This window comes from Patagioenas fasciata, chromosome 30 (genome assembly GCF_037038585.1).
Source record: "Patagioenas fasciata isolate bPatFas1 chromosome 30, bPatFas1.hap1, whole genome shotgun sequence".
Classification (NCBI taxonomy): Eukaryota; Metazoa; Chordata; class Aves; order Columbiformes; family Columbidae; genus Patagioenas; species Patagioenas fasciata.
In genome coordinates this window covers 3,062,091-3,078,850 of record NC_092549.1, presented here as the reverse complement: position 1 = coordinate 3,078,850, position 16,760 = coordinate 3,062,091, and the positions used below count along the sequence as shown (strand labels likewise).

The following is a 16,760-nucleotide window of genomic DNA, read 5'->3' as shown; positions in this document are numbered from 1 at the left end:
ATATAAAATGTAAGGTCGTTTCATAAAATAACCTGGGGATGATCCTGCGAGCGGCCACAGGAGGGCACAGCTGAACCTTTCCTGCTCTTCACTCCCGGATTGTTAATTTGAGGTGGCAGATTAATTGATGTTTCTGCTCCCAGGTCACATCCAAGAGGAGCAGATGTGTTTATATAAAAAAAGAGAGAATATTTGGGGTGTTTTCAACCATCGGGAGAGGGCAGCAAGATCTGCATGAAGCAGGGAAGGTTGTAGAATGGAGAAGTCGGTGTTTAATTGAAGCCAGAGTCACCATTAAAAGGCTTTTGCCTTGAGATCTCCAGTCTGGTGAAGACAGAAGTGTTGAGGAGTGGGGAAGTGCCTTGAGATATACAGAGGAGGCCAAAATGAGTCCTGGGGGTTGGGGTGTGGGTGGGAGCCACCCCTGCACTTTAATTAGCAAATCTAATTTAATTATCAAACCCCACAGCTGGGTTTGGTGAGGGGTGCCAAAGACACCAGTGGGGGAAGCCAAAGAGGATTGACCAACAAGCTCTGGGAATGAGTGGGAAACTAACGAGCTGCTTAATTAGCAGGTGCAAGGAGAAGGTGCAGGTGACATGCGCACGGTGACGGCAGGAGCGCAACAGCACCCGACGTCGCGGCAAAGCACGGGGGATGGCGCTGGAGCACTGCCAGGTGCGTTCTTTCCGTGCTTTGCTTATCTTAAAGTCAGCCCCATAAACCCCCAAGTTGCTTTGGGTGATGCCAGCGCAACGTTGCTTTGACAAGATGGGTTGGTTTGGGGCAGAAAAAGCACAAATAGCTGCCAGGTTTCCCTATAAAATACACAAAAGAGAACGAGCAAAGCAAACAAGGGCCAGACTCTTGGCAGAGGACCCAGAGGCATCTGGCACAACCAGGGTCCTGCCCCAGGGATCTGCAGAGCCCCGAGCGGCTCATTCCCCACAGCCGGCGTTTGGTGGCCCCAAAACCAGCCTGAAAGGCTGCGCTGAAATGAGACACGGGAAGGTGCAGCTGATGCACAGAACACATTTATTGGTGTATGAAGCAGAACACAAAGCAAAGCAGCATCAGGGAACAGGCCCCTCTCTCCACCATCCTGCACCTCGTGCTCCTCGGCCGTGTCTCGGTCGCCCCGAGCCGGGAGCAGCCGCCGAGAGCTCGTGCCGGGGGAAGAGGCTCCAGGAAGGACCCGGCTGAGGAGCGGGAGCTCGGCCGCACCGGGCGCTCGGCTGCCCTTGGCCTCGCTGTGCCCCAGCGTCCTCCTCACCGCTCCGTGACCCAACCCCAGCTCACGTTAGCAGAACCCGAGACCCCAGACCCAATTACCCCGCGCTCTTTGTTAACGGCGGTACAGTGGAAGAGCGAGGAGGAGGGAACCTGGCTGGGGTGCTTAGGAAAAGACCTCGGTGGTGGCGTCTCCGCAAGGGAAGTGGATGTCCTTGGCCAGGCACGGCCCGCAGGGCTCCTTTCCGAAATCCACCAGGAAGTCCTTGTTCACGCACAGGCCTCCTCTCTCGGTGTCCACGTCGATCAGCACCAGGACGGCGCCTTCCCTGCCGGGGGACACGGGCACGGCCGCTTCAGCCCAGCGCACGGCGGGAGGTGCCGGAGCAGGGATGCGGCTCCCGGAGACCCGCGGTGGCTCCAGCCCCATCAGCCCAAGCCCCCGATGCTCTCCCCAGCCCTGGAGCTCCACACCGGCCCAGCCAGAGCCGCTGGGACTCACCTGCCCGGGAGGTTCCACCCCAGGGAGCCACAGGGACGATGTCAGGAGAACCTGTCCCCCCACAGCCCCAGCCAGGCCCTCGTACCCCCAGCCCAGGCACTGTTCCCATCCCTAGCCATGTCCAAGATGCCCCTTTGCCCCAACCCCTCCTCACCGGACCATGTCGGGGTAGAACTGCCTGTCCCAGGCGCTGTAGAAGGAGGTGGTGACGTACAGCCTCCTGCCGTCCCGGCTGAGCTGCAGGCGGCTGGGGCCGCCGTACACCCTGCGGCACTGCGGGCACGGCGGAGCGGGGCTGTCAGACACTGGCACTGGGCGCCGAGCCCCACGAGTGCTGCCATGGAGCCTCAGCCCAGAGCCCGGGCAGTACCAGCCCAGCCCCACACTCACCTTGACCACCAAGGGCTCAGGCTGGCACTTCAGCTCCTCGTCCCGGCACACGGCCACGGGCCCGCAGCGCACGATGCTGCCTCCAACAAACACCTGAAAGCAGGGCAGAGGGACCATGGCACCCGGTCCTGCCCAGGGACCCGGTGCTGCCGACCCTTCTGCCCCCGCCTCACCTGTCCCACCAGCCGGGGCTTGCAGCCCCTGGTCAGCTCGTACTGGCGGACGTCTCCGTGCCACCAGTTGCTGACGTACAGGAACCGGTCATCCGGGGAGATGACGATGTCCACGATGAAGGCTGCGGCACAGAACAAGCGGCTTCAGAGCAGCCCCAGGGCAGCAGCTCCAGCTCGGGGGGTGCGCAGCCCCCAGCCCCTCCCAGCAGCCCCCTCGGGTCCCCCCGAACATGGCGTCACTGTGGCCACACCAACCTGGCATCCTGGGCATGATCCAGCCCGTCACCTCCTTGTCCGGGATGCAAATCGCCTCTTCAACCTCCCAGCAGTCTCTCTGCACGGGGAACACGGGCAGCGCAGGCTCAGCCCCCTCTGTGCCCCCCAACCCAGGCTGCTGGCCCCCCAGCGTCCCCAGGCTGGGGCTCCCCGCTCCCACGGACACTCGCCTGGCACTTGTAGAAGCGGTAGATGACGCCGCTCAGGGCGCAGCTGACGTAGCCCTCGGCAGCGTTACGGTTGTGCAGGAATTTCACGCTCAGGGGCAGGGAGTCCTCCCCCAGGTCGATGCACTGGATGATGTTGCGGCATGACAAGTTCCACACGTAGATGTGGCGCCCGAAGACCCCTGAGGAAAAGGGAAACCGAGTCACGAGAGGGGAACCTGCCCATGGGGACTTGTTCCTTCCCAAAGCGCTCGCACACGAGGATGGCAGCGACCGGTCGGAACGGACAGAGAAATGGCAGCGGTTTGGGAGCAGCGGGAGAAACGAGGAGCCGCTCCTCCCATTCCAGCCCCTCGGGGGTTCTGGCTCAGCACCCCGGTTCCCTCACCTTTCTTGTAGTCATCGGGGCAGAACCCGTATCCCGCGATTTTGGGGGCGATTCCAGACGAGCTGATCAGGACGTCGAGGCACGGCTGGAACCAGAACTCGTACCCAAACTGGGGAGCCTCGCACTCATTTTCCCAGTTCCCCTTCAGCTCAAAGTTGTGTCCATCCAGCACCACAAACCCACCTGCCGCACAAAAGGGGACGTGTGACAAACCACAGGCTGTGCCACCAGCCCAGCCCGTGTGTCCACAGGGTCAGCGGGGACAAAGCACCTTTGGAGTTGCCAGCCGGGTCTCCCAGGTTGGCGATCAGGACGTCACCGCACGGCAGCTGGCGGGGGACGTTGAGGTAGCCCTTGTCACACCTCCAGAAGACGCACTCGGGCGGGATGATCTGCAAAAGGGACACACGGCGCTCAGGCTCCCGCCGCTCCGCTCCTGTCCCGCTCACTGCACAGTTTGCCAGCGCAGATCTCGCTCCGTCCCCAGCACCCGCAGCGGTTTTGTCCCCAAGAGACCCACGTGCTGGGGCTGCTCCCTCCGCACGACACCAAGAGCAGCGACCCCGACTCCAACAGCCCCTCTGTCCCCTCCCCGCCATGGGACACGGGGTGTGCGCGACTTCCAGCCACCAGAACAGAGACAGCACGGCGAGGGCGCTCAGAGCCTCCCCGGCTGGGAGGGACAGAGGGCCCCGTGTCCCAGCTCCAGAGCGTGGAGAGGAGATGGACAGAGACCCTTCTACCCGGGACGGCCCCAGAAGCACCAGTTCCCAACTCCTTCCCAGGAACTCATCACCGGGTCCCCCCGTCATACCTTGCACAGCCGGGGAGTGTGGCACCGGGACCCCACATCCACCACGTAAATGCGGGAAGAAATCAAACCGGGCACAATCAGCTTGTTCCATCGCGTGCCGGAATTGTCAGGGCAGACGCAGACAGTGATCCAGCCCGCTGAATGCAGCTCGTCTCCGAGGTTGGGCATGAACAGGCGGTTGATCACCTAGGCGGCCAAGGCAGAGTTAGGCTGGGCTCAGGGGACACGGGGACCCTCGTGCTGCACCTCCTGCTCTCTCGGCGTCTTGCTCGCCCAGGGCTGGTTCTGCCTCCAGAGAGGGGGAGACGCTGCTCCCAGCCCCGGGCTCTGCGCTGTGGCAGGAGCCGTGGGGTTCGCTCAGGAATTCCTCCCCCGTGCCAATCAAATTGGGACAACCAGGCGTGCACAGAAACGCTGATTATCGCCCTGACACAACCACGCGCTGCTCTGCAGACCCCTCCTGAGCCTGGAGCTCACAGCAGGTTTGGGACTTTTACAAGTCACTCCTTGCTCTAAAGTGCCTTTTCTGCTGAGCTCCTGTAGCGATGGGCGGCTGGGCTCAGATCCACCCCGAGCTGGGGACAACCCGACCTGCAGCTTCAGAGCCGGGAAATGCTGGTTTCCCGTGTGGGTGGCCCCGGGTTGGCCCAGAGCACAACAGAACGGCTCCAAAACGGCAGCACGAGAGCAAGAGGTGCAATTCTGCAAATTTCTGCAGCTCCCCAAGCCCCGACTCAGCGGGAGCATCGCCCTGCGGAGCAGCACCTACGAGTGACCCTGAGCTCCAGAGCTCCTGAGCAGCACCGAGATGCTCTGGGAGTGAGTTGGGAAGTGAGTCGGAGCCGCCCCATCCCCGGGACAGCGAGAGGGGACGATCGGCCAGAGCCGGGCACCCAGAGCAGAGCGGGACAAGGGAGCCAGCGTGGGGGACACGCGGAGCTGGCAGCGGGTCCCCACAGCCCGGCTGACAGCGGTACCTGGCCATAGCAGGGTGAGCAGGGGTCAAGGTCAATGACGGCCAGGAAGTCGGGCTTCTCAATGCATGTATTCCTGTAGGTGCAGGTCACGTAAGCAACGTCCTCCCGAGGAACTGTGGGAGAGAAGCTGCTGTTAAACCTGCCCGGAGCCGCACAGGGCAGGAAAAGCTGCCGCAGGTTTGCAGAGAGCACTGGGCTGGTTTTCGGGGTGCTCCAAGCCCCTCATTGCTCAGGGCCACCCGCCCAAGCCCAGTTCTGATCCTGACCCAGGGGCGGCAGCACAACAGCCGTGGGTCCCCACAGAGTCACCGTTTGCTCTGGTCTGGAAGGGGCTCGGCAAACGCGGGGGATTCCTGGTGGTCTCGCAGCCACGGAGCTCCCTCCCAACCCCCGGGTGCTCTACCTGGTACACAGCACCCTCCTTTCACAATGTCCTGGCAGGTCTGGAACTGCTGGCACGGAACTTTGCATTTGTTGGCTGTGGGGAGAAGAGAACGACGTGAGGAACGGCCCCGGCCTTGGAAGGTGCCGATTCTGAAGGTTCCATCCCACCCCACGGAGCATCTACCCCCCCCCGACTGCCAACAGGGACAGACAGAGCTGCCCCCAACCCCACAGCAGGACAGATGGACCAGCTGGGGAAACACAGCAGGTTCCCATCTGCATCAGCCCCAGCTCTTCCTTCCCACAGTATGGAGAGGGACAAACCCAGTCCCCTGCCACTGAGTGTCACCAAGGGCGTCACCCATGGTCCCCCTGGGACTGGGTGTCTCTGGGGTGTCTGCAGAGGGACAAACCCGGTCCTGTGGGACTGGGTGTCACTGGGGATGTCACCCCTGGCCCCCCTGGGACTGGATGTCCCCACAGGGTCTCTGCATCCCTGTCTGGTTCCAGGCAGCGACCACGGTGGTCGCAGCATCTCTCACCCATGCTGGAGCTGCGGGTCCCTCTCCTGCGAGCAGAGCTGCTGGCGCTGGAGCTGCACTCGTGTCGGTCTCGCCGGAGCGGGGTGTCTGGGGCTACGGCTGCTCCTGGGGGACTTTATATCCCAACCCAGGGGTGGGGGGACAAGGCAAAGCTGCTCAGGGAGGAGCCGTCGCTCCCCAGCGTTTGGGAGGTGCCAGCCCAGCACCACAGCTGGTTTCCGCCTTTACCAACCGCCAATCTGGGCCAGAAATCTGCTGTTCCGTGCAGGTCTGTTCCTCAAACGCCATCTCCCGTATCTGATCCTGGGCTCTGCTGCTCCCCGTGGGCTCCGCTGGCTCCGAGGCCTCATGTGCCAGCCCAGGAACAAGCTCAGCGAAGCCATCGCCGTCCCCGCGCTGCTGCCGCACCGACGTGCCGAGGCTGCAGATTCCAGGGAGGGACGAGGAGCCCAGCGAGATAATGGCCCCACCAGCCACCTCCTGGTCATTGCCCGCGGTGGACACGCCGAGGCCACCAAAGGCACCTCTGAAATGTGGCCCCTGAGCCAAGGCACGTCCCTGGCTCGGGCTGAGCTCCAGCATCTGCTCTATGGGCACCCCAGGGCCGGCACCAGTTCCACACAGCGCCCGGCACCAGCGTGGCCAAAATGGGAATAAACTGCCCCAAAACCCCCCAGGAGCAGCAGCGCCCCCGTTCCAGGCCCTAAGGGGTTGGAGAGAAGAGCTGACACCACTAGAGACCCCTGAGCGCCACGGAATGTGAACGAGCATCATGTCTTGTGGCAGAGCCGCTCCATCCATGGGCAAATGCCACGGGTGGAGTGATCACCCCACGCAGGAATGTGGGAACATCCACCAGCAGAGAACCCCGGGAGATCCCAATCACGGGAGCCCGTCTGTCTCACCGGGGCTGTCATTAGTGGCTCTCCGGTTCCTGTTGGCACTTTAAATGTGTGACCATGGTGCAGCACCCAGCTGAAGCCAATTCTGTAATAATTAGTATGCAATAAGAGGCAGGTGGGCCCAGCTGGAAAATGCTGTTTCAGGCAGTAAATAATATTTGTTGGGGTTTGGTTTTGTTTGTTTGTGGGTTTTTTTTGTTTGTTTGAGGGGTTTTGTTTGTGGGGTTTTGTTCGCTTTGGTCTTTTTGTTTGTGGTTTTTTGTTTGTTTGAGGGTTTTGTTTGTTTGGGGATGTTTTGTTTTTAACACAGGCTCGTTCTCACTCCTCCCACAGAGTGCAGCAGTTTCATTCCCATCCGGAGGATCCATCATCACCCCAACGCCACCTCCAGGCACCACGGACCAGAGCACGGTGCCTGGGGAAGGATGCTCAGGTCAGACTGAGGATGCAGCTGCATTTGGTGTTTGTGGGGCCGACTCTAAGATACGCAAAGGATGGACAGAACGCACCTGGGAGCTGCTCCAGCGCCATCCCTGTGTTCGCTCAGCGCTGCTTTGCCCCGACATCGGGTGCTGTTGCGCCCCTGCCGTCACCGTGCGCATGTCACCTGCACCTTCTCCTTGCACCTCCTAATTAAGCAGCTCATCAGGCTTCTACTCATTCCCGAAGTTTGCCGGTCATCCTCTTTGGCTTTCCCCGCTGACGTCTTTGGCAGCCTTCACCAAACCCGGCTGTGGGCTGTGAGGTTTGCTAATTTAATTAAATGCGCTAATTAAAGCGCAGCTCAGCACCGCCCCATGCCAGCGTGGGGGCGGCTCCCACCGCTGCCCCAAACCCACATCCTCGGGGTTGGGGGGAGTTTCAGCCGCCGGGGGATGAGACGTGACTCCAGGAGCCGCCGCGGGGACACGGGCCGTGAGTCACGGTTTTGGCAGCGCAGTTTTTGCTGCATCAGCTCCTGCCCCGGCTCCTCCCAGCACCGGAGCAGCAGCCACCGTTGGGGGGATGAGCAGGACCTGCGGATGCTCTCCCGGTTCTACCCTAAGCCCGGCCTAAACCAGCGCCCAAGGAGCGAGCGCAGGGATCAGAGTCCAGCCTGTGACACATGGGACTGGAGTGAGTGGCTTTGCTGCTGGAGATGAGAAGACAAACCAGGGACACACACGCTGAGCAGACACCTGCACGTTCCAGGGTCCACTCCAATGACCCGTTTTCCACTCCTGTGTATGAGTTCCTGGTCAGTCTCCCATCACGAACGTGAAGCAGAACACCCGTCACTGGCTTGTTCGACTGTTGCAGCCCGATGAGACGGACGGGCTCCTGTGATCGGGATCTCCCGGGGTTCTCTGCTGGCGGATGTTCCCCCATTCCTGCGTGGGGTGATCACTCCACCTGTGGCATTTGCCCACGGATGGAGCAGTTCTGCCATGAGGCACAATGTTGGTTCACATTCCGTGGTGCTTGGGGGTCTCTCCTTGGGTCAGTTCGGCGTTTGGTGGCAGCCAGGTCCATGGTGACCCAGGGAGGGGACCCTGAGCTCTTCTGTCCAACCCCTCAGGCCCTGGAACGGGGGCTTTGCTGCTCCTGGGGGGCTTTGGGGTGGTTTATTCCTATTTTGGCCACACTGGTGCCGGGCGCTGTGCAGAACTGGTGCTGGCCCCGGGGTGCCCATAGAGCAGATGCTGGAGCTCAGCCCAAGCCAGGGACGTGCCTTGGCTCAGCGGCCACATTTCGGAAGTGCCTTTGGTGGCCTCGGCGTGTCCACCGCGGGCAATGGCCAGGAGGCGGCTGGTGGGGCCATTATCTCGCTGGGCTCCTCGTCCCTCCCTGGAATCTGCAGCCTCGGCACGTCGGTGCGGCAGCAGCGCGGGGACGGCGATGGCTTCGCTGAGCTTGTTCCTGGGCTGGCACATGAGGCCTCGGAGCCAGCGGAGCCCACGGGGAGCAGCAGAGCCCAGGATCAGATACGGGAGATGGCGTTTGAGGAACAGACCTGCACGGAACAGCAGATTTCTGGCCCAGATTGGCAGCTGGCAGAGGCAGAAACCAGCTGTGGCGCTGGGCTGGCACCTCCCAAACGCTGGGGAGCGATGGCTCCTCCCTGGGCAGCTTTGCCTTGTCCCCCCACCCCTGGGCTGGGATATAAAGTCCCCCGGGAGCAGCCGTAGCCCCAGACACCCCGCTCCGGCGAGACCGACACGAGTGCAGCTCCAGCGCCAGCAGCTCTGCTCGCAGGAGAGGGACCCGCAGCTCCAGCATGGGTGAGAGATGCTGCGACCACCGTGGTCGCTGCCTGGAACCAGCTGGGGGTGCAGAGACCTTGTGGGGACATCCAGTCCCAGGGGGGCCAGGGGTGGCATCCCCAGTGACACCCAGTCCCACAGGACCGGGTTTGTCCCTCTCCATACTGCGGGACAGCAGGGCTGGGGCTGATGCAGATGAGAACCTGCTGTGTTTCCCCAGCTGGTCCATCTGTCCTGCTGTGGGGTTGGGGGCAGCTCTGTCTGTCCGTGTTGGCAGCCGGGGGGGGGTAGAAGCTCCGTGTGGTGGGATGGAACCTTCAGAATCGGCACCTTCCAAGGCCGGGGCCGTTCCTCACGTCGTTCTCTTCTCCCCACAGCCAACAAATGCAAAGTTCCGTGCCAGCAGTTCCAGACCTGCCAGGACATTGTGAAAGGAGGGTGCTGTGTACCAGGTAGAGCACCCGGGGGTTGGGAGGGAGCTCCGTGGCTGCGAGACCACCAGGAATCCCCCGCGTTTGCCGAGCCCCTTCCAAACCAGAGCAAACGGTGACTCTGTGGGGACCCACGGCTGTTGTGCTGCCGCCCCTGGGTCAGGATCAGAACCGGGGTTGGGCGGGTGGCCCTGAGCAATGAGGGGCTTGGAGCACCCCGAAAACCAGCCCAGTGCTCTTTGCAAACCTGCGGCAGCTTTTCCTGCCCCGTGCGGCTCCGGGCAGGTTTAACAGCAGATTCTCTCCCACAGTTCCTCGGGAGGAGATTGCCTACGTGACCTGCACCTACAGGAATACATGCATCGAGAAGCCCGACTTCCTGGCCACCATCGACCTTGACCCCTGCTCACCCTGCTATGGCCAGGTACCACTGTCAGCCGGGCTGTGGGAACCCGCTGCCAGCTCCGCGTGTCCGCCGCGCCGGCTCCCCTGTCCCACTCTGCTCTGGGTGCCCGGCTCTGGCCGATTGTCCCCTCTCGCTGTCCCGGGGATGGGGCGGCTCCGACTCACTTCCCAACTCACTCCCAGAGCATCTCGGTGCTGCCCGGGAGCTCTGGGGCTCGGGGTCACCCGTGGGTGCTGCTCTGCAGGGCGATGCTCCCGCTGAGTCGGGGCTTGGGGAGCTGCAGCAATTTGCAGAATTGCACCTCTTGCTCTCGTGCTGCCGTTTTGGAGCCGTTCTGTTGTGCTCTGGGCCAACCCGGGGACACCCACACGAGAAACCGGCATTTCCCGGCTCTGAAGCTGCAGGTCGGGTTGTCCCCAGCACAGGGGTGGATCTGAGCCCAGCCGCCCATTGCACAAGGGTCCCCATGTCCCACTGAGCGCTGAGCCCAGCCTAACTCTCCCTTGACCGCCTAGGTGATCCACCGCCTGCCCATGCCCAACCTTGGGGACGAGCTGCATTCGTTTGGCTTGAGCGATCCCTGCGTCTCCTCTGACAATTGCGTCACGCGATGGAACAAGCTGATTGTGCCCGGTTTTATTTCTTCCCGCATTTACGTGGTGGATTTGGCATCCCAGTGCCGCGCTCCCCGGGTGTGCAAGGTATGCCCGGCGACGAGTTCCTGGGAAGGAGTTGGGAACTGGTGCTTCTGGGGCCGTCCCGGGTAGAAGGGTCTCTGTCCATCTCCTCTCTGCGCTCTGGAGCTGGGACACGGGTCCCTCTGTCCCTCCCAGCCGGGGAGGCTCTGAGCGCCCTCGCCGTGCTGTCTCTGTTCTGGTGGCTGGAAGTCGCGCACACCCCGTGTCCCATGGCGGGGAGGGGACAGAGGGGCTGTTGGAGTCGGGGTCGCTGCTCTTGGTGTCGTGCAGAGGGAGCAGCCCCAGCACGTGGGTCCCTTGGAGACAAAACCGCTGTGGGTGCTGGGGACGGTGCGAGATCTGCGCTGGCAAACTGTGCAGGGAGCGGGACAGGAGCGGAGCGGCGGGAGCCTGAGCGCCGTGTGTCCCTTTTGCAGATCATCCCGCCCGAGTGCGTCTTCTGGAGGTGTGACAAGGGCTACCTCAACGTCCCCCGCCAGCTGCCGTGCGGTGACGTCCTGATCGCCAATGTGGGAGACCCGGCTGGCAACTCCAAAGGTGCTTTGTCCCCACTGACCCTGTGGACACACGGGCTGGGTTGATGGCGCAGCCTGCGGTTTGTCACACGTCCCCTTTTGTGCGGCAGGTGGGTTTGTGGTGCTGGATGGACACAACTTTGAGCTGAAGGGGAACTGGGAAAAGGAATGCGAGGCTCCCCAGTTTGGGTACGAGTTCTGGTTCCAGCCGTGCCTCGACGTCCTGATCAGCTCGTCTGGAATCGCCCCCAAAATCGCGGGAGATGGATTCTGTCCTGATGACTTCAAGAAAGGTGAGGGAACTGGGGTGCTGAGCCAGAACCCCCGAGGGGCTGGAATGGGAGGAGCGGCTCCTTGTTTCTGCCACTGCTCCCAAACCGCTGCCATTTCTCTGCCCGTTCTGGCCGGGCGCTGCCGTCCTCGTGTGCGGGCGCTTTGGGAAGGAACAAGTCCCCATGGGCAGGTTCCCCTCTCGTGACTCGGTTTCCCTTTTCCTCAGGGGTCTTCGGGCGCCACATCTACGTGTGGAACTTGTCGTGCCGCAGCATCATCCAGTGCATCGACCTGGGGGAGGACTCCCTGCCCCTGAGCGTGAAATTCCTGCACAACCGTAACGCTGCCGAGGGCTACGTCAGCTGCGCCCTGAGCGGCGTCATCTACCGCTTCTACAAGTGCCAGGCGAGTGTCCGTGGGAGCGGGGAGCCCTGGCCTGGGGACAGTGTGGGGCCGGCAGCCTGGGTTGGGGGGCACAGAGGGGGCTGAGCCTGCGCTGCCCGTGTTCCCCGTGCAGAGAGACTGCTGGGAGGTTGAAGAGGTGATTCGCATCCCGGACAAGGAGGTGAAGAACTGGATCATGCCCAGGATGCCAGGTTGGTGTGGCTGCAGTGGCAGTGGGACCCGAGGGGGCTGCTGGAAGGGGCTGGGGGCTGCGCACCCCCCAAGTTGGAGCCGCTGTCCCATGGCAGCTCTGGAGCCGCTTGTTCTGTGCCGCAGCCTTCATCGTGGACATTGTCATCTCCCCGGATGACCGGTTCCTGTACGTCAGCAACTGGTGGCACGGAGACGTCCGCCAGTACGAGCTGACCAAGGGCTGCAAGCCCCGGCTGGTGGGACAGGTGAGGCGGGGGCAGAAGGGCCGGCAGCGCCATTCCCTGGGCAGGACCGGGTGCCATGGCCCCTCTGCCCTGCTTTCAGGTGTTTGTTGGAGGCAGCATCGTGCGCTGCGGGCCTGTGATCGTGTGTCGGGACGAGGAGCTGAAGTGCCAGCCTGAGCCCTTGGTGGTCAAGGTGAGCGCGGACGCCCCGATGCCCCCGGGGCCCTCGGGGCTGGGCTGGAACTGCCCGGGCTCTGGGCTGAGGCTCCGTGGCAGTGCCTGCGGGGCTCGGTGCCCGGTGCCAGCCGCTGACAGCCCCGCTCTGCCGTGCCCGCAGTGCCGCAGGGTGTACGGCGGCCCCAGCCGCTTGCAGCTCAGCCGGGACGGCAGGAGGCTGTACGTCACCACCTCCCTCTACAGCGCCTGGGACAGGCAGTTCTACCCCGACATGGTCCGGTGAGGAGGGGTTGGGGCAAAGGGGCCTCTGGGGCACAGTTGGGGAAGGGAACAGTGCCTGGGCTGGGGGTACAAGGGCCTGGCTGGGGTTGTGGGGGGACAGGTTCTCCTGACATTGTCCCTGTGGCTCCCTGGGGTGGAGCCTCTCGGGCAGGTGAGTCCCAACGGCTCTGGCTGGGCCGGTGTGGAGCTGCAGGGCTGGGGCTTTGCCGGGGAGAGTGTCGGGGGCTCGGGCTCACGGGGCTGGAGCCACCGTGGATCTCCGGGAGCCGCGACCCTGCTCTGACACCTCCCGCCGTGCACTGGGCTGAAGCGGCCGTGCCCGTGTCCCCCGGCAGGGAAGGCGCCGTCATGGTGCTGATCGACGTGGACACCGAGAGAGGAGGCCTGTGCGTGAACAAGGACTTCCTGGTGGATTTCGGAAAGGAGCCCTGCGGGCCGTGCCTGGCCAAGGACATCCACTTCCCTTGCGGAGACGCCACCACCGAGATCTTCTAAGCGCCCCAGCCAGGTTCCCTCCTCCTCGCTCTTCTCCTGCGCGGCTGTTAATGAAGAGCGCGGGGTAATTGGGTCTGGGGTCTCGGGTTCTGCTAACGTGAGCTGGGGTTGGGTCACGGAGCGGTGACGAGGATGCTGGGGCACAGCGAGGCCAAGGGCAGCCGAGCGCCCGGTGCGGCCGAGCTCCCGCTCCTCAGCCGGGTCCTTCCTGGAGCCTCTTCCCCCGGCACGAGCTCTCGGCGGCTGCTCCCGGCTCGGGGCGACCGAGACACGGCCGAGGAGCACGAGGTGCAGGATGGTGGAGGGAGGGGCCTGTTCCCAGATGCTGCTTTGCTTTGTGTTCTGCTTCGAACACCAATAAAACTGTTCTGCACATCAGCTGCACCTTCCCGTGTCTCATTTCAGCGCAGCCTTTCAGGCTGGTTTTGGGGCCACCAAACGCCGGCTGTGGGGAATGAGCCGCTCGGGGCTCTGCAGATCCCTGGGGCAGGACCCTGGTTGTGCCAGATGCCTCTGGGTCCTCTGCCAAGAGTCTGGCCCTTGTTTGCTTTGCTCGTTCTCTTTTGTGTATTTTATAGGGAAACCTGGCAGCTATTTGTGCTTTTTCTGCCCCAAACCAACCCATCTTGTCAAAGCAACGTTGCGCTGGCATCACCCAAAGCAACTTGGGGGTTTATGGGGCTGCCTTGAAGATAAGCAACGCACGGACAGAACGCACCTGGCAGTGCTCCAGCGCCATCCCCCGTGCTTTGCCGCGACGTCGGGTGCTGTTGCGCCCCTGCCGTCACCGTGCGCATGTCACCTGCACCTTCTCCTTGCACCTGCTAATTAAGCAGCTCGTTAGTCTCCCACTTATTCCCCGAGCTTGTTGGTCAATCCTTATTGGCTTTCCCCACTGATGTCTTTGACACCCCTCACCGAACCCGGCTGTGGGGTTTCTTAATTAAATTAAATTTGTTAATTGAAACTCAGGGGCATCTCCCACCTATGTGTTTGCTATTTAAGGATAAGATTTTGCAAAACGCGACGCCGGAGCAGGGAATGGCCAAGGACAACACCCCATTTCCTCCCCACACACACTAACCCGGCATGTCCGGGAGGAGCCATCCTCGCACCTTCTTGCTGGGGACTTCAATCACCTTCTCCGCCGCCCAGTCCCCTTTCTGCGGAAGGCAGAGCAGAGAACACAGCGTTATTATCACCGCGGAGTGAGCCGCGAGGGCTCGGCCGCGCCTGTCGGAGGGGGAGAAGCAAACAGTGCTGAGTGGTGAACAGGTCCCGTCCAGCGGTGACACGCAGGCTGCAAAGGGGTGAGGCTGGAACTCCGCTGCCAGCGAGAACGTCAATGATTAAACCACACAACAGCATCTCCGACCGTGGTAACGGCAGCAGAGCCAAACCCATGGGTCTCCTTCAGCTGGGGGTGCTGCCTGCCCCCAGCTCGCCCTCTACAACGGCAAGAGAATCGTACAACCACAGAATCCATTTTGGCTGGAAAGAGACCCTCGCTCTGCTTAATCAGTTACCCCTGGCTTGTGCGCACGCTGGCGTTAGGTTTGCTCTGCGGCGCAGTGTTAAAGCTTGGCTAGAATTAGACTGGAATTAAGAGCTCCCGTTCCCTTCGGTATCAGCGGGTTTCTGAGCTGGGGGCTGAGCTCCTGCGTCTGCCGTGCCCGCCCCGACTCACCTCGGTCCTGTAGAAGCGCTGCACGGCGCCGCTCAGAGCGCAGCCCACAAAGCCCTCGGCGGCGGCCGGGTCGTGGAGGAAGCGAATCTCCAGGGGGACGGAGCCCTTCCCCAGGTCGATGGCCTGGACGAAGGTGCGCGAGCTCCAGTCCCACACGTTGATGTGGCGGCCGTAATGCCCTGGAGGGTCGGGACGGACACAAACCAGATGTTATTGCAATGAAGAATCACTCGGGAGAGCTGAAGCGAACGCTCCCTCACCTCTCTCGACATCGGCGGGGTTGAATCCGTCTGCCAGGACCTTCGGCGCTCCCCACTCGCTGCTGATGAGGACGTTGTGGCGCGGCTGGTACCAGAAATCGTAACCCAGGGGCGGCACCTTGTCCCCTTTCTCCCAATTCCCCTTCACTTCAAAGGTCTCTCCGTCCAGCAAAATAAAACCACCTGACAGATAAAACCCCACAAATGTTAGAAGACATCCACCCAGCTTTAAATCACATTCACACTATTTAAATGATCTAAACACACTGTAAAATGCGACCCAGTGCATACGCAGAATTTTGTGATTCTCTTGGACTAAAGCACAGGAAAGCCGGATTTTTAAAGAACTTTATCACACCATCGTGATTTATTTAAGCTTCTGTTCGCTCTGTTTCTACTCAAGTCGTTCTGATACATCCATTAGCCCTCCTAGAGTCCGTTTCAATCAAGGGACATCTTAGAGAAGGCCCTGGAGGAGTCACCTCTGGTGTTCTCTGCTGCTCGCCTTGAATTCCGTACATAATGTGCATCTCCCCAAGGACACGTTCGCCCACCATCCAGAAGAGAAAAACCCCGTGAAGAGGAGCCGGTTCCCCACTTGCCACCTGAAGCTCATTTCTCCCAAGAGCTTGTACGTTTTGAAGCGCGTAGGTAACACCATTTACATGCAAGAATCCTTCTAAAGGTTTCAATAGGAAACGCAATCTAGAGGCGCTGGAAAGCTTGAATCTTTGCGAGACAACGAGACAAAGGGGATTTGGGTTGGCAAAGACCACACAGCTCACCTGGTCACTCATTTATTCTACGGTTAATTAACGAGCTGCTGGAATGTTGTGCGCACAGGAGAACGGGAAGCTCTTATCAATGCCTCAGCCTGTACTTTGGGAGCACAAACACTTCTCCCAAAGGGGTTTAATACCTTTTCCGTTGCCAGCAGGGTCTCCCAAGCAGCTGATTAAGATGTCACCGCTGCCCAGACAGTGCGAGGTGTGAGGATGAGCCACGTTCCCCTTCCAGAACAACTCCACGACCTGTTAAGACAATGAGATAACACACGGTGAGGCAGAACGCCCGTTCCACCTTTCTCCTCTGCGCCGCAACATTGATTTGTTCGTAAAAATATAAATAGCAAGAGGTGAATGGTTACGACAGGCCCTGCTCAAAAAAAAGGGCAAATTTGGGCCATCATTTGGAGAAGTTTGGGTCCCAATCAACACCAAAGTGCAAATGTGACTGAACCAGCCTCACGCGCAGCGATTTCTACCCTAATGCGGCCAATAGATGGGTCAGGGTTGCATCGATACATTGGTGGTTGGAATTAAGACTTGTTGGCTGAAATTAAGGAAATCTGACCCTGAAACGTCGCTCTAAGGGGCAGGTACAACCTGTTGCACATTTTGGGTTAAACTGGAGCGAAATCTCCGCCGTTCTGGCGCCGGAGCGGCTCAGCCATCCCATGACTTGACACGCCGCAGCTTCTCAAGAAGAGTGACTTAGCACTTCAGCTTTAATTACCCGTTCTTTGTGAAACGTTTTCATGCATAAAGACAAATATGAGGTTTGCTTTGTTCTGTTTATGCCCAAGCCGTAATTTAAACTTCCTTCCAATTTTCTCAATCACCTAAATTAGCAGGAGCTCGGTGCGCGTTGGATCGCGGCTTTATCAGCATTGCAAACGCAGCTTTCTGCTGATTACTCGGAGAAAAAGACGATTTGTGCCAAATTGT

General features: G+C 60.9%; 3 protein-coding genes across 3 annotated transcripts; 1 reads left to right on the top strand and 2 right to left on the bottom strand.

Annotated features, from left to right (window-relative positions):
- Window positions 1-1,027: 1,027 nt before the first annotated feature.
- On the bottom strand, window positions 1,028-6,283 carry LOC136112800 (methanethiol oxidase-like). The gene is made up of 12 exons (XM_065857682.2): window positions 5,844-6,283; window positions 5,321-5,395; window positions 4,918-5,030; window positions 3,941-4,126; window positions 3,398-3,518; window positions 3,127-3,309; window positions 2,742-2,920; window positions 2,551-2,629; window positions 2,296-2,417; window positions 2,123-2,215; window positions 1,887-2,005; window positions 1,028-1,559 (listed from the first exon to the last, which is right to left on the bottom strand). The coding sequence occupies exons 1-12, from the start codon at window positions 5,845-5,847 to the stop codon at window positions 1,397-1,399; spliced, it is 1,437 nt and encodes a 478-aa protein (XP_065713754.2). The 5' UTR covers window positions 5,848-6,283; the 3' UTR covers window positions 1,028-1,396.
- A 1,639-nt stretch (window positions 6,284-7,922) lies between these two features.
- LOC136112746 (methanethiol oxidase-like) lies at window positions 7,923-13,464 on the top strand. The gene is made up of 12 exons (XM_071800369.1): window positions 7,923-9,006; window positions 9,366-9,440; window positions 9,731-9,843; window positions 10,341-10,526; window positions 10,940-11,060; window positions 11,149-11,331; window positions 11,538-11,716; window positions 11,829-11,907; window positions 12,032-12,153; window positions 12,233-12,325; window positions 12,470-12,588; window positions 12,927-13,464. Exons 1-12 carry the CDS (start codon window positions 9,003-9,005, stop codon window positions 13,084-13,086), a joined length of 1,434 nt encoding a protein of 477 aa, XP_071656470.1. The 5' UTR covers window positions 7,923-9,002; the 3' UTR covers window positions 13,087-13,464.
- Window positions 13,465-13,869: 405 nt separating this feature from the next.
- LOC139825896 (methanethiol oxidase-like) lies at window positions 13,870-16,067 on the bottom strand (the record flags this gene model as incomplete). The annotated part of the gene is made up of 5 exons (XM_071800319.1): window positions 13,870-13,910; window positions 14,171-14,249; window positions 14,774-14,952; window positions 15,034-15,216; window positions 15,953-16,067. Coding segments are annotated over 5 exons (582 nt in total), but the record flags the coding sequence as incomplete, so codon positions are not given.
- Between the last annotated feature and the right edge of the window lie 693 nt (window positions 16,068-16,760).